Raw genomic sequence first — 22,319 nt, 5'->3', positions numbered from 1 at the left:
TACACTATGTGATCAAAAGTATCCGAACATCCCCCCAAAACATACGTTTTTCATATTAGGTGCATGTACTCCATAACAACGACCTCAGTGGAAACGTGAAGGGGCACATACAGCACAAAAGCGTACAGGCCGACCTCGTCGATTGACTGACAGAGACCGCCGACTTGTGAAGGGGGTCGTAATGTGTAGTAGGCATACATCTATCCAGACCATCACAAAGGAATTCCAAACTGCATCAGGATCCACTGAAAGTACTATGACAGTTCGGCGGGACGTGAGAAAACTTGCATTTCATGGTCGAGCGGCTGCTCATAAGCCACACATCGCGCCCATAAATGCCAAACGATGCCTCACTTGGTGTAAGTAGCGTTAAGATTGGACGATTGAACAGTGGAAAAACGTTGTGTGGAGAGACGAATCACGGTACACAATACGGCGATCCGATGGCAGGGTGTAGGTGTAGCGAATGTCCAGTGAACGTCATCTGCCAGCGCGTGTAGTGCCAACAGTAAAATTCGGAGTCGGTGGTGTTATGGTGCGGTCGTGTTTTTCATGGAGGGGCTTGCACCCCTTGTTGTGTTCCGTGGCACTATCACAGCACAGGCCCATATTGATGTTTTAAGCACCTCGTTACTTCCCACTGTTAAAGAGCAATTATGGGATGGCGACTGCACCTTTCAACACGATCGAGCACTTGTTCATAATGCACGGCCTATGGCGGAGTGGTTACGCGACAGTAACATCCCTGTAATGGACTGGCCTGCACAGAGTCCTGACCTGAATCCTATAGAACACCTTTGGGATGTTTTGGAACGCCGACGTCGTGCCAGGCCTCACCAACTGACATCGATACCTCTCCTCAGTGCAGCACTCCGTGAAGAATGGGCTGCCATTCTGGAAAAAAACTTCTAGCACCTGATTGAACGTATGCCTGCGAGAGTGGAAGCTGTCACCAAGGCTAAGGGTGGGCCAACACCATATTGAATTCCAGCATTACCGATGGAGGGCGCCACGAACTTGTAAGTCATTTTCAGCCAGGTGTCCGGATACTTTTGATCACATAGTGTATATCTGTTAGGTAGAGCACTGATCTGTATTATCTTTGGAACTACGTGACCTTCACCAAGTTCTTACTTATCCTCTGGTGGTGAACAGCAGTTATATTCGCGCCATTTTCGTTTAGCTAATATATGGTGGTGTGCAGGGGTGTTGTGGATGGCGCAAAAGGCTTTTCTTGAAAACACGGTAGAGAATAAAGTGCTTCCACAACTCTGACAACAGTCAGGAATAAGGCCTAGTTTGGGTTCGCAAGAAACGGCTCCTGTTCACAACGCAAAAGGCAATGAATCGCTGCTCGTCCAAAAGGAAATGGATTTGCTGTGGTGAGGGGCTCAAACCGCCGACATGAAACCCACTAAACATCTCTCGGACCACTCTGAATGTCGTTTGCCTACCATGTCAGTTTCTCGGTACAACCACTCAGCATTCTTCAGGAAGATTACAACAAATTTCGCTTTGTGCATTCAGAAAGCTTCAAAATGGTTCAAATGGCTCTGAGCACTATGGGACTCAACTGCTGAGGTCATAAGTCCCCTAGAACTTAGAGCTACTTAAACCTAACTAACCTAAGGCCATCACACACATCCATGCCCGAGGCAGGATTCGAACCTGCGACCGTAGCAGTCGCACGGTTCCGGACTGCGCACCTAGAACCGCGAGACCAACGCGGCCGGCTCAGAAAGCTTCCCCCGAAGTTTAAAATTAAGTTCAAAAATGGCTCTGAGCACTATGGGACTTAACTTCTGAGGTCATCAGTCCCCTAGAACTTAGAACTACTTAAACCTAACTAACCTAAGGACATCACAAACATCCATGCCCGCGGCAGGATTCGAACCTGCGACCGTAGCGGTCTCGCGGTTCCAGACTGTAGCGCCTAGAGCCGCTCGGCCACTCTGGCTGGCTTAAAATTAAGTCCTACACTATTACTAACATGTATGGTGTCTTTGAAATCGACAGCAATGAGCATTGGGAGACTTCGCACCACATAGTGAATGACTGTTATTTAGTAGTACCCGTGCAGTGAGTTACTATTCTGTAGGTCGTGGAGCTTCGTACTAAACACCACGTTATTGTTGCTTTGCGAGTATGTGCAGCAATGGAAATACGCCGGAAAAGGCAGGAAGACATGTGTACTAGCATAACGCCGTGTCAGCCTCTAGCATTTGAGCCACCATAACTGTCATATTCGTCCACTTTCCACTGTCGTCCAAGCAGAAGCTGGTGCAGGGGCACCAAGCACTCACCATCCGTCCGTACTCGAGCCTTGTGGAGACACCCAGGCACTTTGCGCCGGATGGTTTCTGCTCTCACGATCCGCTCAGCCGTTCATGTTCTACAAATATTTGTTCAGTTTCGCTCTGAGAAAGAGGCACACCTCTTTCCTCATCTTAAGAGTAAACCCGTGTACACTTTCGTACGAGCGCCTCGCACCTGTCCACCTGGACAAACACAGCGCAGTGCTTTTATAAACTCAGCGGAACCAGAGTAGTCACACTGAGACGAGAATCTTCGTCTCTAGGGGTACCTTGCATCCAGTGAGAGTGCAAGTGCCTCTGAAGACGATATGTACAGCGTAGCCAAAATAAAACTGGCTCAGAAAAAAAACGACGCTCGACGAAGGAATTTTCCGAATGGGACGGAAATCGGTAGGTGTAATGTTTATGTACAGACAAATAAATGATTACAATTTCAGAAAATTGGTTGATTTATTCATGACAAAGAGCTTCACAAACTGAAAGAGTCAAAAATGTTTTGGTCCACCTCTTGCTCTTATGCAAGTAGTTATTCGGCTTGACACGGATTGAGAACTTGCCAAATTCTGTCCATTTGGCGCGTTAGATCGTCAAAATCCCCGCCTGGTTGGGGGGGCCTTCTCCATGATGCTCCAAACGTTCGCAGTTGGGGAGAGATTCGGGCACTTTCGGCCCAAGGTAGGGTTTGGCAAACACGAAACAAACAGTAGAAACACTCACAGTCTTCAAGCGAGCATTATTTTGATGAAATGTATGCCCACGATGGCCTGCCATGAAGGGCAACAAAATGGGGCGTAGAATATAGCCTATGTACCGCTGTGCTATAAGGTTGAGGCGGATGAGAACCAAAGTGATCTTGCAATGTAATGAAACGGCACGACAGACCATAACTCGAGGTTGTCGGCCGTACGGCAGGTGACAGTCAGGTTGGTGTCCCTCCATTTTCCGAAACGTTTACAGAAACGTCTTCACTGGTCATCGGGGCTCGGTTGGAAGCGGGTCTCATCACTGAAGACAATTCTACTCCGTCAATGAGATTTTAGGGCCCGATGACCAGCAAAAGAGTATTTGGAGAAGACCGGGAGAGCGGTATGATACGAACTTGTCTGTCACTCGCCATACGACCCAACAATTAGGAGTGATGGTCTGGGGTACCATTTCTCTACTGATGGCAGAACCCCTGTCATCCGCATCACCCTAACGACACAGCGGTAAGACTATGATATTCTACGCCCCATTTTGTTGCCCTTCATGGTAAGCCATTTCGGGGCTACATTTCAACAAGATAATGGCCGCCTGCACACGACAAAGGTCTTCACTGCTTGCCTTCGTCCATACCAAAACCTAGCTTGGGCTACCTTTGCCAGGTCACCGGATCTCTCCGAAATGAAGAATGGAGTATTATAGCAGGACCCTCCAACCACCTCGGAATTTTGACGGTCTATTCCATCAATTGGACAGAATTTGGTACTTCCGTGTCGAGACGAGTAACTGGTTGCACAGGTGGACCAACGCGTTATTGAGTTGTTCAATTTGTAAAGCTCTTTCTCTTGAAAAAATCATCCAATTTTTTCAGAAATCATTTGTTTTTCTGCACAAGTACATCACATCTACCGATTTCCATACCATTCGGATTATTCCTTCGTGGTACTTTTTGTGTGTGTGTGTGTGTGTCTTACAGTGTATTTCATGTACATTAAAATAGGCAAACCAAATTACATCCAAACCCACAGTTGCAGATGACGTAAGTTAGGCCGCCGGTCTTAAGGCACATGAAATATTCCCTGTGCCAGTTTTATTTTGTGCATCGTGCGCGTCAGATGGATACAAAACATCCGAAGAAACGCACGTGAAGTTGATGGTCGAAATTAGTAAAGAAATTAAAATCCGATCTTGTTGGAACACTGTAATAAAAAATAACTGGGCTCAAATTTTGCATATGGCGCATGGTTGAGGTATGTGGTACATGCATGATGGGGCACCGGGACATTTGGCTTCTAACGTGCCAATATGGTCAATTATGGATAGGTAGAGCACAGCTTGTGCCTTGACTGTAGCCCTTAGACATTTCTTTCTGATGTCATCTCAGAAATGATGTGTACAGTGGTCCCGATAACACTGAAGAACTGGTGCAGCGAACTGTATAGTCGTATCAACATTTGCGATATGTTCCAGGGTGTTTGAAATAACTCGAGACTTACTTCAGAGAAGAGTGTAATTTTGCATCGAAATGCGAGGAGACATGTGGAAAACTTCCTTTAACAGGTACATTAAACTGTAACACGTAACGTGCTAAAGTAGTACTGCATTTCTTGTTAAGGTAGGCCATGGATGAAATTTGAGCCCAATTAGATGGGACTTAATCGAAAACTCCGCTTTTCAGGTACATTTGTACTGACTCGGGCAATATTTCATGCTGAAGTCAATGGCGGCTCGTAACCACACATAAGCAGTTATCTCGCAAACGCCTTATTTTCGCTTCTATCAGCGCATGCTTTCACCCGTGACACTTTTCACGCAGTCTGCAAAATTTGCCCCATCTGGTCTATACGATAATTTCTCGCCGTCGTCGCCAGACACCGGTTGATTGCAGAATGGCACCAACCCTAGTCTAGGAATGGTTTTACGAAGTGATGTAAAAATGAAGTACAATACTTAATTTTACTTTAAAAGGTCAATACCTTGCTTACCATTTCTATGAAATAACACACTGAAGAGCCAAAGAAACTACTACAATGCCTAATATCGTTTAGGGCACTGCGAACACGCAGAAGTGCCGCAACACGACGTGGCAAGGACTCGGCTAATGTCTGAAGTAATTATGGGGAGGAACTGACACCATGAATCCTGGAGGTCTCTCCATAAATCCGTAAGAGTAGGAGGGGGTGGAGATCTCTTTTGAACAGCATGGTGCAAAGCATCCCAGTTATACTCAATAATGTTCATGTCTAGAGAGTTTGGTGGCCATCGAAAGTGTTTAAATTCAGAAGAGTGTTCCCAAAGGCACTCTGTAGCAATTTAGGACGTTTGGGGTGTCGCATTGTCCTGCTGGAAATGCCCGCGTCCGCCGTAATGCATAATGGACATGAATGGGTGCAGCTAATCAGACAGGACGCTTACGTACGTGTCACCTGTCAGAGTCGTATTAGACCTATCAGGGGCCCCTATCACTCCAATTGCACACGCCCTACACCATTATACAGCCTCCACCAGCTTGAACAGCCCCCTCTTAAATGTAGGGTCATGGATTCAAGAGGTTTTCTCCATGCCCGTACACGTCCATCTGCCCGATGAAATTTGAAACGAGACTCGTCCGACGAGGCAACACGTTTCCAGTCATCAACAGTCCAATGTCGGTGTTGACGGACCCTGGCCAGGCGTAAAGCTTTGTGTCGTGCAAATGTTCCGTTGAATGGTTCGCACGCTCACACTTGTTGATGGCCCAGCAATGAAATCTGCAGCAGTTCGCGGAAAGGCTGCACTTCTGTCACGCTTAACGATTCTCTTCAGTCATTGTTGGTCCCGTTCTTTCAGCATCTTTTTTCGGCCGCAGTGATGTCGGAGATTTATGTTTTACCGGATTCCTGATATTCATCTACATCTACATCTTCATCGATAATCCGCAAATCACATTTAAGTGCCTGGCAGAGGGTTCATCGAACCACCTTCACAATTCTCTATTATTCCAATCTCGTATAGCGCGCGGAAAGAACGAACACCTATTTCTTTCCATACGAGCTTTGCTCTCCCTTATTTTATCGCGGTGGTCGTTTCTCCCTATGTAGGTCGGTGTCAGCAAAATATTTTCGCACTCGGAGGAACAAGTTGGTGATGGGAATTTCGTGAGAAGATTCCATCCCAATGAAAAACGCCTTTCTTTTAATGATGTCCAGCCCAAATCCTGTATTGTTTCAGTGACACTCTCTCCCATATTTCGCGATAATACAAAACGTGTACACTCATGAAATGGTCCTACGGGAAAGTCCCCACTTTACCGCTACCTCGGAGATGCTGTGTACCATCGCTCGTGCTACGATTATAACACCACGTTCAAACTTAAATCTTGATAACCTGCCATTGTAGCAGCAGTAACCGATCTAACAACTGCGTTAGACACTTGCTGTCTTATATAGGCGCTGCCGACGGCAGCGCCTTATTCTGTATTTGAAGACGCACGCCTATACCAGTTTCTTTGGCACTTCAGTGTAAAAGAGTAAGGAAATAATGGTAACAGTAATAAATGAACAACTTAACGATTCATTCATAGTATACAATAAAAACAGTTAGTAGCTGATCTGTTGCCTATGTGTACATAATATGCCTTCCTCTGCTTGTAACCTTTGAAAACTGACAAATAAACACGAAAACAGACTTCTTCAAAATTCGATTTCATCCTTTAGCACTGATAATTCGTACTGCCCAAATAGTGGCATTATCCCCGATTAGAATGTGATTTTTAAGCAGAGTTTCAAAAAATTAGAATTAATAGAAGAATACTGGTGATTTTTTTGTAGTATTCATCTACTTACCACTTTTCGAGAAAAGCAGCGAAAAGTGGCCCGACTAACTTTTCTTTCATTTGATATTTTTATGTAATATTTGGCTTGTATGTTTCTTGAAACTGAGGCAGGCAAAATTTTTCAATTTTTGTTCGATTCCGGTGTTTATTACAGGAAATAACAGGAATAAAATACCGAAAATCGGTTATTTCAGAAACAAGTTTTTTGAGAGGTAACAGTAAGGTTAACTGGCGTTGAAAAAAACAGCAGTATAACCGAAGATCGTTATTTCATCGTTAAGTACCATCCCTACTAGGTGATGTGTAAACGGTAAACGCTTAGGGTTATCAGATCGAGGACTTGGGTTTCGCGTATTTGCTCTACAACGTAGAAAGGCTTTTGATTCAGTCAAAAGAAGAAACGTAATTGAAAAGTAAGTCGTACACTGTCTCGTATCTCACAGCGTCGACTTCATTACAAAAGGGGCACTTCAGTTCGACACTCGTATTGTAGGTCGGGTGACGCATAGAAGTGGCAGAGTACTACAGTGAAATCACATTAAAGCTGTGCACATATTTACTGAGCGCGATAAAGTTTTCAAGCGGTGTCAGCTCTAGTTAATGTAAATATTTAGAGGCAGACTACAGAAATAAGCGTCACTGCAACATCATACACGTCCGGATGACTTTTCAGACAGTCATGACGAAGTAATGCCATGTTCTCCCTAAAACCCTGGTCCAAAATCTGCAACTAGTCCGAAGCCTTCAACTCTTCTACCTTTTACGGAATTGTGAGTTGTTGGTGTTGCGATCTTCTGTCCGAAGACTGGTTTGATGCAGCTCTCCATGCCAGTCCATCATGCGCAAAAACTTCTTTATAATTCCAGAATGAGATTTTCACTCTGCAGCGGAGTGTGCGCTGATATGAAACTTCCTGGCAGATTAAAACTGTGTGCCCGACCGAGACTCGAACTCGGGACCTTTGCCTTTCGCGGGCAAGTGCTCTACCATCTGAGCTACCTTCTGTCAAGTTTGGAAGGTAGGAGACGAGATACTGGCAGAAGTAAAGCTGTGAGTACCGGGCGTGAGTCGTGCTTCGGTAGCTCAGATGGTAGAGCACTTGCCCGCGAAAGGCAAAGGTCCCGAGTTCGAGTCTCGGTCGGGCACACAGTTTTAATCTGCCAGGAAGTTTCTTTATAATTGTTGAAACCGACATCCATTTGAACCTGCATGCCGTATTCAAGACTTGGACTCCCTCTAGAACCCCCTCCCTGCCATTCCCGCCAAACATACTTCCATTACCAAATGGATAATTTCTTGATGCCTCACGTTGTGTCCCATCAAACGATTCCTGTATACAAGTTGTGTCCAAAATTTTTTCCCCAATTCTATTCAGCACTTCCTCATTTGTTATTCGATCCACCACCTAATCTTCTTCATCCTTCTACAACACATTTCAAAAACTTCTATCTGCTTTTTGTCTGATTTGCCTATCGTCCACGTTTCACTTCCGTACAAGTTGACACTCCAGACAAATAACTTCAGAGAAGACTTCCTAACGGTTAAATTTACATTAGATGATGAGAAAATTCCTTATTTTCAAAAATGCTTTTCTGTCTACTGCCCGTCTGTATTTTATATCTTCCCTACACGGCCATCATCAGTTATTGTGCTGCCCAAATAAAGCAACTTTTAGTGTCTCATCGCCTGACTTATTTCGACTATATTCCATTACCATGGTCTTATTGTTATTAATGTTCATCTGATAACCTCTTTTTCAAGACACAATCACTTTCGTTCAACTGCTCTTCGGACTCAGCCATTTCTGACAGAATTACAGTGTTAGATGTTTTTTCTTTTGTGGGTGATGTTTCAGTGATTGATGTATTGGGAGATGCCAAGTCTTTAATCGTTCCCATGTACTAACAGTTACTGTCTTTTCTGAATTTCCCAGTCGTAGTCTTGTTTTCTCTTGATTTTGTGGTCCTGTTATGCACTGTTATGTACTGTCATGCAGTGCCACGTATTTAACAGCTGACGTCGTTTCCGATTGGAGAGGGGAGAGGACTATAAGGTGGCTTCTACATTTAAGTAACTCACTATGAAAGCACAAAATATTGCTTCTCACTTAACTCGAGATAGCGTGGCATAGACTTTATATAAAAACACTCATTTTTCTTTTGTGCTTGACTATTGTTGTCAGGTCCCTTTCTTCTTTGGAGTCCACAGCACCCCCAAAGCACGACTGCAAAGCGCAAGTGACCCCTCTCTGGCCAGTCCAAATTACACATCTGTCGTCAATTTCTGCACTGAGCCCGCATTTTTCTTTCTCTTATCTGCACATAAATTCCAACAATCCCTGGCACATAACATGCTCTTTCCTCTACTGCTAATGAAAGTCACGTTCTTTACACGTACACTTTTCATTGGTCCAGTGAAAGAAAAGTGAGACGTGTTTCTATGCTTTATAGCAACATGCACCACTACAAGTGCCATTAACAAATTTCAATAATTTTATTCCTTCAACCCAAACTCTGATTATCTTTCCAAATTTTTCCTTGGTTTCCTTCACAGCTTACTCAATTTACAGATTGAATAACACCGAGGACAGTCTACAAACGAGACTATGAGGCGCATATGAAATTAAACTAGATAGACACAATTATCGCGACGAAACGGAAGTACAGCCGGTCACTGCCATTCATTGCCATTAGAACAGTACTCTCAGAGCTACCGAACCCTTGAAGTTCCCGACGTCTCGGAACGAATTTAATTCTATGAACAGATTTCAACACGTTCTTATCCAACGAGTTTGGTAGAACACAGAATTTCATGAGTGATGTCTGTAGAACCGTAGCCCCGTGGACGTTTCAGCAACAAAGAGTTGATTGAAGATCGAAACAATAATTCGGTACAAGAGTTTATTTTTGCACACTACACTTCGGACAGAAGCATACGTCTATTGTTACGAAGGAAGTGCACCACTACGAATGGCGAAGTCTAGTAAGCAGTTGTAACATCGCATATTTTATCGAAAAATGTAATTGGTTGCTGTCATTTGTCATAGTTCTCCAGACGAAGAAAGGGTGGAATAAAGTAGTATTAAGAAGTAGTAAAGACGGAGAAAGTACTACATCGCAAGATGCCAAATTAAAGATGCCTGTACAGGACTGGTGTAGTCACAAAGCTCCCTAGATGACAAGTGGTTTTCTCTTTAACGTTTCGAGCACGGTTGTGAGAGCTGCCGTGTGAGGCTCGTACGGGGCATTGCAATGGCTTCAGATTCATCAAAATGCAGACATTTTGTACCCTGGAACCATCATCTCCATGGCAGCCCAGAGGGCATTGTTCCTATAAAACTAGCAACTTTAGTGTAATGAGTAAGTACAAGTAGTGAATAGGGGAAAGCTGTGCCACACTGAGATTCGAGCGCACATTTCTTGTGCTTCGCACGCAGTCGCCTTGGCCATTTGCCTTTCTAAATAAGCCTCCAACCCAGACCCAAACTTTTATTTTCACCATCGTTTCGTCCTATTACTTCCGGACAAATACAGATGGTTAGTCATTTCGGAATGGTACCACCAGAGTACGTATATACTGACAGTGGATGTGATGGAGGATCCAAGCTTACCACGAAGGACATATACCAAATGAATTAATTTGACTGACGTGAAATTCATGGCTTCGACGAGGATGATTAGAATTAAATGCAATGACGTGTAATATTAGAGCGGACGCGCTGGAGAACCACTTTGACATTCACCGGAAAGTCGGTTTTATTCAGTGACCGATGTTTTACAAAATGACGCGGCGACATACCTAGAAAATATCTATGTTAAAAGCAGATCGCATAAAATTTTCTGCCTAAAGAGCTGCAGAACACAGTTCGGGGAATTCAAAGGTGTTTCTCCAAAGACCATGACGATACTTGCAGCCAAAGGGAGTAAATGTTACACAGACCATGGTCTAAATATCTACAAACCATATTTTAGCAAAAAAATGAAAGAATCATATTGTACTTTTTTGATATGAGGCGCCATTTGCTCTGCCCCGTATTACAGCTATTATTGAAAAGGTTCTGCAAACAAATTGTCACCTATGAAATTAAAAAAGGACCAGATTATTTTATTAAATATATACGATGGTCGTGATACTGGAGTAGTATATTACTTCTTGACTGCAATTTCATAATTAATGACGAAAAGCAAACAAATTGTATTTTATATACTAAGATGGTATTGGTTCTTTCGGACATGTCCGAAAGAACAGATACCATATAGTTAAGGCTCATCGGCCACTTGACCATCTTCTTCTGTGCGAATGCACAAACAGTGCCCGAACTCTTACGGGAATCGGTAACGCGCCGCGAGTAATGAGTATAATGGGCGGGGGCACTACGAATGTAGTGCGGGACAATACGTTGAGAATGAGGGTTTCGCGGGAGGCGTGCCAGAGATAAATCCCTGTCCTCGGTGGCTCAGATGGACAGCCGGCACGGTAGCTCAGCGTGTTCGGTCAAAGAGTTTGCTGCCCTCTGCAATAAAAAACTGAGTTAATCGATCAACAACGAACTTAAACGGATGTCTTACGACGTCCACCCCGAGCAGACGCAACGAACCAAAGCGAACGCCGGCACGGTAGCTCAGCGTGTTCGGTCAGAGAGCTGGTTGGCCTCTGTAATAAAAAAACTGAGTGGAAGGATCAACAGAACGAACTTAAGCGTATGTCATGTGATGACCGCAACGACCAAACACAACGTAAAAAAAAGGGGGGGATGGAGCATCTGCCATATAAGCAGGAGATCCCGGGTTCGAGTCCCGGTCGGGGCACAAATTTTCATTTGTCCCCGTTGACGTATGTCAATACCTTTAAGCAGCTAACGGTTTTCATCTCATTGTAAATTGTATTTTGTTCCACCAGCATTATTAATGAACAAAGACACAATTATTTTTCACCCAGCATCCAAATGAAGACGTTAAATGACAATATGTCCCTAATATGTCAACGGGTGTTTAAACAGAGTTTGTACTCCCCCCCCCCCCCCCTCTCTCTCTCTCTCTCTCTCTCTCTCTCTCTCGCTCTCGCTCTCCCCCCTCTGTCTCCTTCCGTAAGTACGACTCACTGCGTGCGCTCACGCACGTTAGTCACGGCAGTGTCGTGAACTATCTTTCCACGAGTATGTGATGCACCGGAACAGGAAATCTCGCTATAAACACGAGGCAGCTGTGGTATCGTCACCACACTCAATGTGTCACCCTTGTTTGTGTGTGTCGTCAGCTTAGAAGATCTTATTGTTTGTCACATAAAACGTCACTCACGTAACCACGGAGTATTTCTTGAAAAACACAGGAAAAGTAATGGCAGCGCTTGTGCAGATGCGTCCAGGTTGTCCAGTTAAATACTGCAACAAGCAGACACCTTAGCATTCTGTCGGATTTGAACCAGACTAAACTGGTCCCTAGAAGAGTGAAAAATGAAATAGTGAAGCAGTCTGAAACTCTTAATAAATGTAGCCGCAAAGTTTTTCACGCTTTATTATCTTCCCATACAACAGGAAGGTGGGACGGGTCGAGTCTGGCAATAATAGTACACTACAACGTCAGTGCATCAGTAATTTGAGTACCATGAGCTGATTTCCTAGCCCGCTGATTTGTCCGACATCGAGCGCCTGCAGGAAGCTCATATAGTACGTATTAATAATTTATATTAATTGCATCTCTTGAGTATAAATAACTCTTGCATCTGTGGCCCGTCAAGGTATATGTAATGCAGAAGTACAGACCTTTTTCCTGTCAGGCATTTACCAAGCAAAATTCAAGGTGAAAGGATATCAGTGATAAGATACACTGAGGACATATTATCTTCACTGAAAGTGAAGATGACTTACAGTATCTGCTGAATGGATGGAACAGTCTAATGAGTACAGAATGAGAGGCAATCGGAGAAAGACGACAGTAATGGGACGTAACAGAAATGAGAACAGGGAAAAACTTAACATCACATTTTGGTACCACGAAGTACACGAAATTAAGGAATTCTGCTACCCAGGTAGCAAAATAACCCACGACAAACGTAGCAAGGACATAAAAAAAGCAGTCTAGCACTGGCAAAGAGAGCATTCCTGGCAAGAAAGTCTGCCAGTACCAAACATAGACAACCTAATGATACCATGGACCCTGCATGTCAGCAGGGAACTGATCAACCTGGTGGAGACTCTGTAATGGTGTGGGGCTTGTGCATTTCGAGTGACTTGGGACCCATGATACGTCTACATACGACTCTGACAGGTGGCACGTACGTAAGCATCCTGTCTGATCGCCTGCATCCATTCACTTCGATCGTGCATTCCGACGGACTTGGGCAATTCCAGCAGGACAATGCGACACCCCACACGTCCATAATTGCTACATTGTGGCTCCAGGAACACTCTCCTGAGGTTAAAGACTTCCGCTGGCCACCAAACTCCCCCGACATGCATATTATTGGGCATACCTCTGACGCCTTGCAACGTACTGTTCCAAAGAGACCTCTACCACCTCGTACTCTTACGCATTTATGGACAGCCGCGCAGGATTCATGGTGTCAGTTCCCTCTAACACTACTTCAGACATTATTCAAGTCCCAGCCACGTCGTGTTGCAGCACTTCTAAGTATATCCATTATCTGGTCGTGGTGCACAGGACACTCCATGGAGTCGCCAATCAATTCACGAAATTGTCAGGTAACGTTCACATAAACGTTAATTTTACAATTTGTGTGCTCGGCTAAGGTAGTGGCGTAATAAAGCAAGTCAATGAAGATCACAGGAGGTCGATTGTAGAAAATAATTCGTGCTGTCGCAAACTCTTGTACAATGGCAGGAGGGAGTACGGCCTCCAGCGAAACAGTACCACAGTACAAAATTTAATTACAAAAAGGTCCCGTTCATTTTTTCTATAGGACTAATAATTTGTGCTTAGTGAGCAAGAGAATATGAAAACCTCACGCTTGGTTTTTGAACGCCAGATATAATAGTGCAGGTTTCATAAAACGACATCGGTAGGGGCAGCTGGATCACCCTGTACGTACCGCGTTTGTTGTTGACCGTCTATAGTTGGGCATTCAAGAATTCACGCTACTTCCGTTTGAAATCCATACCACAGCAGCTGATGAGGTGAATCGCGCAACAAGGCAACGTAGGGAAAAAAAGAGAGCTTTTAAGCGATATGACTGAAGAAAGTAGTTATCATAAGGAAGCTGAGAAATCAACGATTCAATAATATTTCCAACTGTTTCACTATGAAAATACATTTTCGTTTTTAGGAGAAACACTCAACGAATGAATCTGCAGTTAGATCAAGTTACCATACTGCTTTTCAGCCTGCAAAGAGTTGCGAGGTTTCATTGAGATGGTTCAAATGGCTCTGAGCACTATGGGACTTAACAGCTGAGGTCATCAGTCCCCTAGAACTTAGAACTACTTAAACCTAACTAACCTACGGACATCACACACATCCATGCCCGAGGCAGAATTCGAACCTGCTACCGTAGCGGTCGCGCGGTTCCAGACTGAAGCGCCTAGAACCGCTCCGCCACTCCGGCCGGCGTTTCACTGAGATCCAGGTTATGCTGACAGTGTGGAAACTCCGCTACAGTTAGAACTTACACACCTATTGTCTGACGTTTGCGATATTAGTTTAACAGCGAAATTAATCTCGGAAACTTCTGCTTCTTCAATGTAAATTTTCACGATTTTACAAGTCTGCAGTTACGATTATGTAGATGTTTAAATTTTTTATGTACATGCTGCTTTTTTCGCAATGAAGAGGACCAAATCCATCCACAGAAGTCTACTGTTAGACTTCAACTTACGAGCGTTTTCTCCGAGTTAGCATTAATTGAAAGGTGGTACCAGACATTGATCCTCTAGTGAAAAGCGTAGGTAGTATTCATTGACATTCTGTGTTTTTATGTTAGACTTATTAGTGCGCCTGTACTGTGAAAAGCCAGTTTGCCTGGCAAGTGTCCCAGGCTCCGTGTAACTGTCACTGCGTGCAAGTGTTCCAACCACGCTCGAGTCGTACCTCTTACGCGAGAATTACTATATTTGGTAGGATAATTTAAATAACACAATTTGTTTTGCGAATGCTAAACCTTTATTTTTTAAGCTATCAACCAGCTTCCACACAAATGCAAAAATCTTTTCTTAAAACGAGTTTTCAATCCTTTTGAAATCTATACTTTCAGTACGAACAAGGCATCCGGTTTCCTAATTCGTACCAGGAATAAGGTGTCGGTGACGGCTTACTAAACCTTTGGAATAATTTATCAAAACGTCACAATAACAAATTAGAAGCAAGGAACTTAACGTTACTGCTATTGTTCCACGTAATGAAATCACGCGTAAGAAACCAAATATAAATTCTTAACAAAGTGCTAAACTGGCATGTGGAAAAACGGTTGGTCTGAACACAGGTATCAGTGAAATATTTCTTCAGTTCGCTTTCCACACCAGCGCATAGGTCATGTACATCAACCATTACATTTCATAATGTCTTCCTCTCGATCGTTCTTACACATTTGACAAACCAATTCACATTGTACTTTAATTTTTATTCAACTTAAGGTTTTCATCTTACTCTCTTTTTTACAGGTTTGTGCACAGGTATCTTCGTTTTATTTGCCCTTTCTTTGGCTTCTACTTCCTTTCTGTAAGGAAGTGATAATAATTTAAATGTTGGTTTTGATCGTTTCGTACTTTGCTTGATAACTATTGTTATACACGCAACAGGAGATAAAGTGTTCTAGCAAGGCGTTATTTGTTGACTGTTAATTTCGGAAACAGTTGCAATATTGTTTTCGGGTCCACATTCTTGAAACATTGTAGAAACTCCAGACTGATCATTGAGTGTTACAGTGGCAGGCGGCCTTCCACATTTCTGCGTTGTTAGCCGATTATTGGTGTGATTGATCAAGAATATGTACAGTAATGTCTACAAAGTCCTCTTCTTTAACGACATTTCTATCATAAGGCCTGTTGTCTTAAAACCTTTTAGTGCTGCGTCCATAAAAACTGATATGGGATATGGATTATACAGCAGTTCTGCATTATCAGCTTGTTTCATTACACTGCCAGGATTTGCACGTAGTCATGAAGATGCCGCTTTATTGTAGTTGTTTTTAGTGTTTTAAACAACGATCTGTTCAAAGTTCTAGATGATGAGCTATGTGAGCAGGAAATTATAGCATGATTACATCATAATGACGAGCCAGATGAATTGCCTCTAGATTTCTGCTATGTGTGCTACGTCCTTCCAGTAAAACGTTCCTGTATTTTATGAACTGTTCTGGCCACGGGACAAATAGATCTGATATTATCCATCCATTTGTTGAGAATCCAAATAGTGTGTTTGGTGGAGATCCTCTTTTGCAGACATAATTCATTCTGCTGCGCTTAAATATCGCCTGCTGCATTAACTGCATATGTGCATGTCGTTGTACGACCCATTTCTCCGCTTGTGATTGCGTCCACATGTGTTGGCTTTTTCAGGCAATTACTTTAGACGGTTTGTGAACTGTGAGTAATGCACTTTCATCCGCGTCATATATTTGGTCAACAGTAAACTAATATTTCCTCATATTTGTCAAAAAACTCATTAACACGCTCTTTATTAAACCCCTTGCTTCGTGCCACCTATATTGCTTCGGGAACTCGCAAGGACAAAGAGGGTACGATCATTCATAAATCTTTAATACCATATTTTACTGGATATCTATTTTTTCTTTATTGAAGCAATGTGGTAGATGTAGTTTCTCAGCAAGCTGGTAGGCAAACTTCCTTAATTCAGTAACAGTTACTCCGAAGAAACTGCACTCTAAATTAATTACATGCTCTGCTAATTCATCTTCCATCTCTGCTGTCACATCATTAAGTCTTCCGAATTTTGATGTTCTATTTAAACTCTTCAAATCAAGACACAGTGTAGGCTTTATACATGATTCATTACATCCAATTTCACCATTCCAATGTTTCAGAATAGCTTCGTCCATATCCTACTGCTTCCGCTTATACAGGCTGACAGAATAATGGGAATGTTTGAAATGAGTAGTGGCAGCCATGGGCAGGTGGCAGCACTGCGGGTTCGTGATAGCGAGTAAACAGTCGGCCATTTCAGTAATCATGGATCAGTGGAACGGACAACAGCGTGCGTCGGCCACAAAAAATATTTTATAAAAAGAAGTTTCGACGTTTTCATAATTTAGGACGTCATGATACCGTACCGTCGAAACACGCGATAAAATGTTGGATTGATAACTTTGAAGTGACTTTATCTGCCCTCAAGAAGAAACCAACATGACGATCAAGAAGTGTGAGTTCTCCAGCGAACATTAATGTTGTATGCGAGTCTGTCTTACGGAGCCCACGGCGTTCAGTTCGTAAGCAAGCAGCAGTGGTTGGAATGTCCTGGGAAAGTGTTCGCAGAATTCTTCATCTTGATTTAAAATTGCATCTGTACAAACGACAGATAGTGCAACAATTGAAGGACTATGAATACCGGTTACGATTAGGATTCTGTCAACAAATGATAACAAAAGTAGCCAGCGGCTGTGGCCGAGCGGTTCTAGGCGCTTCAGTCTAGAACCGCGCAACCGCTACGGTCGCAGGTTCGAATCCTGCCTCGGGCATCGATGTTTGTGATGTCCTTAGGTTAGTTAGGTTTAAGTAGTTCTAAGTTCTAGGGGACTGGTGACCTCAGATGTTAAGTCCCATCGTGCTCAGAGCCATTTGAACCATTTGGTAACAAAAATAAACAATGGTGATAAATTTCTAAACAAGATGTGAATGTCAGATGAGACACATTTTCATCTCAGAGGTTATGTGAATAAACATAACTACCCTTACTGGGCAAACAAAAATCCTAATGACGTTCATGAGCGTTCTTTACACGCTAATAATGTGACAGTATGGTGTGATGTTTCATCACATGGGATTATAGGACCGTATTTTTTCGCGAATGAACAGGGAAACACAGTAACTGTCAATGCCGATCGTTACGTGGAGATGTTACGAACTTTCGTTACACCCGCATTGAACAACTTTCCAAACGTTCAAGAAGCCTGGTTTCAACAGGACGGAGCGACATCACACACTGCACGGCAATCAGTGACATATGTGCGAGAATTGTTCGGCAACCGTGTGACCTCACGATTCGGTAACATTCCCTGGCCCTCTAGATCCGCAGATTTATCCATTTGTGATTTTTTCTTCTGGGGCTACCTCAAGAAGAAAGTCTACACGATTCGACCACGACCCCTGGATGAGGTAAAACAGAGAATTTGGGATGCAATTCACAGTATCCCAGCTGAGATGTTGCAGCGGTCGATGAGGAATCTCAACAGCAGATTTCACAAATGTATTCCTAAAGGAGGACGCCATCTAAAGCACTAGTTTTTAAATGCCATCAATGTTTCGTAAATCGCAAAGCTGTAAAGTTTTAATTACTATGAATGCAATTTCTTTCCTTCATCACTTCTAGTTTTATTGGACTGTCGGAAATGTTCCCGTTTTTCTGTGTCACCCTGTAGTACGCTTTCTTTGTCATATGTATCAACTGAAACAAACAATTTTTAGTTGGTATGTAATATTCTTCAACGCCTAAGTCGTACTGGCACGATTAACGAATTCTTCATAGGGATGGCTTAGGCAGTGAGAATTTTAATATTTAAAACCAGAGCTACAGGCATAACCTCAAAGTTTTCTACCGTTTGGTCGTGCTTTCCGGTAAATAAATGGCAGTGTACCACGAAAATATACATGATAGAAAACAATTACTTCATAATCGTATTCTCCTCTGAAACTGCGTACAAATGAGTGAAAGCATGTAAGAAAAACAGTAAAATAAACTTACAAGTTAATTATTTTTCTGTCACGACAGCTAGGGTTCGCTCACTTGTCTTTGCTTACTCGCACGACTACTTGGTTCAGTTTTAAACCACTCGATGTCGCATTTTATACGTTCGGAATCAGATATTACCGGAGTACGACTTACGCAACTTTACCCTGTGTAATCTCCCCAAGGAAAATTACCCTCTACCACGCAATAATTAATAATGGTCAATCAAATCATCCACAATTATTCACTTTTGAAAAGTATCTGATCGGATTTTCTAGTAATATATGCGCCGACAGCTCGTCGACACCAAGGTATTTTTCTAGTACGTTATTCTTTGGAATAATAGAGATACAGAGATGTATGCTCCATGGTTATTATAGAGGGATAAGGGAACAGCTTCGGAAGTATTGGTTGGAAGAGTGTCGGGTTGCTAAAAGAGACATATTTACTCTTCTTCTCGCTAAACCGAGCTATTAACGTTTGTGCCGCTAGCGTGATAGATAAAGAGAAAGAAAAACCTGTAAAAGCAAATTACATGAGACTTGGAATCATCAGAAAACGGAACATGTAATGGAAATGGATTGAATATACAATTTTCCTCAGAAATAAGGTTTGTGACCATTTTATTCTAGAGTGAGTGACGAATGAGTTCTCTGTCTGAATCATTGATGATTGTCTTGGCCCTGTAATTAGTGGGGAAGTTTCAGCTGTGACGAAGAGAGCCTGCAATCTCCGAGTTTTTTCAAATCATCCAAAAAGGCTTCGTCCACATCTGAAATTCTAAATATGTCGTAAACTGAACGAATTGTTCGATCGATTTTCCCAACTGAATGCAGCGCTTAATAAAAATAACAAATGTAAAGATCTTTTCCAGAAAGCCAGCCGCTGAATATTAAGACGAAGGGCTCCACCAGAGATTCTACTAGGCTGATTTCACGTAAATAATATATTTAAACTGTACACAGATAAAGGACAGAGAGAGAGAGCGAATGAAATTCGAGAAATTACTCAGAATCCTCCATTAGCATAATTGTTTGTCTGTCTTTTCACGGATCAGCCTAAACATAAAACCGAAGGCCCTGACTTTATTATACCGATTTATGTGTGAGAGTGAAGGAGTAATAAAGGCGACAGATACACCTCTGTACAGACAAAACATTACACCAAGTTAGCGGCAAGCTGCATTCACATACTTTCATCATTTACAGTAGGAGAATTCATTATAATGGCCAATCCGTGACAGGACACGTTTTTGGACGTTGTTAACCCTTAAATGCATGATTTTTTATTTCAAGCTGTAAAAATTACCATGTTTAGTTTATAGTGCCTACATTTCGAAAAAAATATTGAAAATTTTTTAAATTAAATTAACAAAGCACTATTGTTGAAAATCGCTTTGTAGCTGATCAGCTACATTTTGAGTTAACACCTTACGAGCCACAATAAATGTGCTTATTTTGCTCCCTCAATTTTGACCAAATCTCTCGTAATTTAATTGTTGATTATGATTAAATACTTTGTATAGGAAGGGAAAAATCCTAAAATAATAAATAGGACATTAATGTTGTAAATATTGAGCATTTATTGTATATTTTATACACTTTTATATATGAACAATAAGGTATCTAGTTCCAACAGGTTTGTACCCAAGCATGCGATAATCACTTTACATGAAAAGTTTGAAAACAGTTCTTTTGTTTGTGCAAACACAATGCAACTGCACATTTATTACACTGAACCCAGGAAAATCCCTTGCATCCTGGCATTTTGCACCTCTGTCTCACTTGCAAGTACGAAGGCAGGTGACCTACTTGATCCAGCCTTACATCTTGTGGAGGTACATGTGCTGTGGGCCCCTTTGTCTTCTTAGCTTGTATTTGGTTTTCGAGTTCATTACTTGGCCTTCCACGTTTTGCTGAAGTTTGACCTGAGCGACACAAACAGTGAGCAATTTCCATTCGAAATTCGGAGAGTTTCATAGTTCTCCTAATCCCTTTGGTTTCTGCTACTCTCCTATACAACAGCCAGGAATTGACTACTCCCATGTCCAGGAGATGGTAAAACAATCTTATACACCATTTTCGACTTTTCACAAGAATTTTATGTCGACCCATTATGCTGTCAAGAAGGTCAACACCTCCCATATGTTTATTGTAGAGCTTAATTATTTGTGGACAAGGTATTGTTATTCTTGACTTTGTTTTTTTGTCATACCTCCCTGCTTCATGAATAGGCTGCTGTCCAGCAAGTGTAGAAAGCAACATCACACTCTTGTTATCTTTCCACACTACATTTGATATGTCGACACCATCCACTGTTGCGACGCGCTCTACTGATGCACCTCGTGCCATTTTCTTCAGCTCAGCTTCTGAAGGGAGCTTGCAGTCTGGCACTCTGTTTCTTCTGACTGTCCCAAGTGAGTAAATTCCTTGTTTATGTAACCATACAAGCAGTGGCAGACTTGTGTAATAATTGTCACAGTACAGTTTGTGGTTCATATTTCTTGGTAGTATCCTACTGAGTCGAACTACAACATTTGCACTTGCTCCCAAGTCTTCCTCCCCAGTCACTCTTTTTTCTGGTTCATTTTCATCTCCAGTGAAAATCTCAAAATCGTAGGCATAACCAGATATGCCACTAATAACAAATAATTTGTATCCATATTTATGAGGCTTGTTTGGCATGTATTGTTTCAAATAACTTCTAGCCTTTGTTGAACATATCTGTTCATCAACAGAAACACACTCCTCAACAGGTATTGTTTGAAACCGAGATCTCATCAATTCTATTATGGGTCTTATCTTGAAGAGTCTATCATGACCTTTTTCACCCCTGGGTATCATTGCACTGTTGTCATTGAAGTGAAGAAACTTACGTATTTGCTCATACTGATTCACTGTCATTGTTGTCTTGATCAGATGAGTACCAGTAACTTCTCCCCAGTAATCCCTCGTATTAGGTACATGAACTATTGACATTACGAGATAGATGCCTATAAATTTTTTTATGTCATCACAGGATAAATCTATTGGTCTATCAGGATTACACTGCACACTGTATCTATGAGACTCTTCGACAATTAGATCAAACAATTTAGATGGAAATATATGTTTGAAGAATAGGTATGGAGTATCTAAGTTTATTACTTCTTCTGGTAACGAAGTATTGCCACGAAATTTTGACTGCAGTTCGGGGCTGTTTATCTTTCCAAACCACACTCCTGCTGTTTTTGGTAACATTTTTGCTGCTGCATGGCAGTTTCAGAGCATTATCAGACAACTGTGACGTCGATTCCTTCATTATAACATCAGATTGTCTTGTTCCAGAAACATCTTCAGTCCTAATTACTGGTACTTGACTTTCTTCGTCACTACTGTCACTATCACAATCAACAGATTCTGGAGCAACATATGTCTCATCTTGAATGGAATCGTCAGAGAAACACTCAAGATCGTCATCACTGCTTAGTGGAATCTCTAACCATTCCATAAGCATTTCTTCTTGACTCTTTCGAGACATTTTTACGTCAGCGCCTGAAATGCAGTAAATGAAAAATGTAGCTGATAAGCTACATACACAAAAACAGGCCTCATTTCAAATCTATCGCAAAGACACTCGAATTAACTGTTTACACCA

At 42.3% G+C, this 22,319-nt stretch overlaps 1 protein-coding gene across 1 annotated transcript in view; it reads right to left on the bottom strand.

Annotated features, from left to right (window-relative positions):
• LOC126210304 (piggyBac transposable element-derived protein 4-like) overlaps positions 1-21,661 on the bottom strand; it is a 74,161-nt gene extending 52,500 nt beyond the window's left edge. The window contains exon 1 of the mRNA XM_049939541.1: positions 20,898-21,661. Coding sequence (XP_049795498.1) covers positions 20,898-21,661 — 764 coding nt within the window. The remainder of the gene's footprint in view (positions 1-20,897) is intronic.
• Positions 21,662-22,319: the final 658 nt, after the last annotated feature.

This window comes from Schistocerca nitens, chromosome 1 (genome assembly GCF_023898315.1).
Source record: "Schistocerca nitens isolate TAMUIC-IGC-003100 chromosome 1, iqSchNite1.1, whole genome shotgun sequence".
Classification (NCBI taxonomy): Eukaryota; Metazoa; Arthropoda; class Insecta; order Orthoptera; family Acrididae; genus Schistocerca; species Schistocerca nitens.
This window is presented reverse-complemented; position numbering and strand designations above follow the sequence as displayed.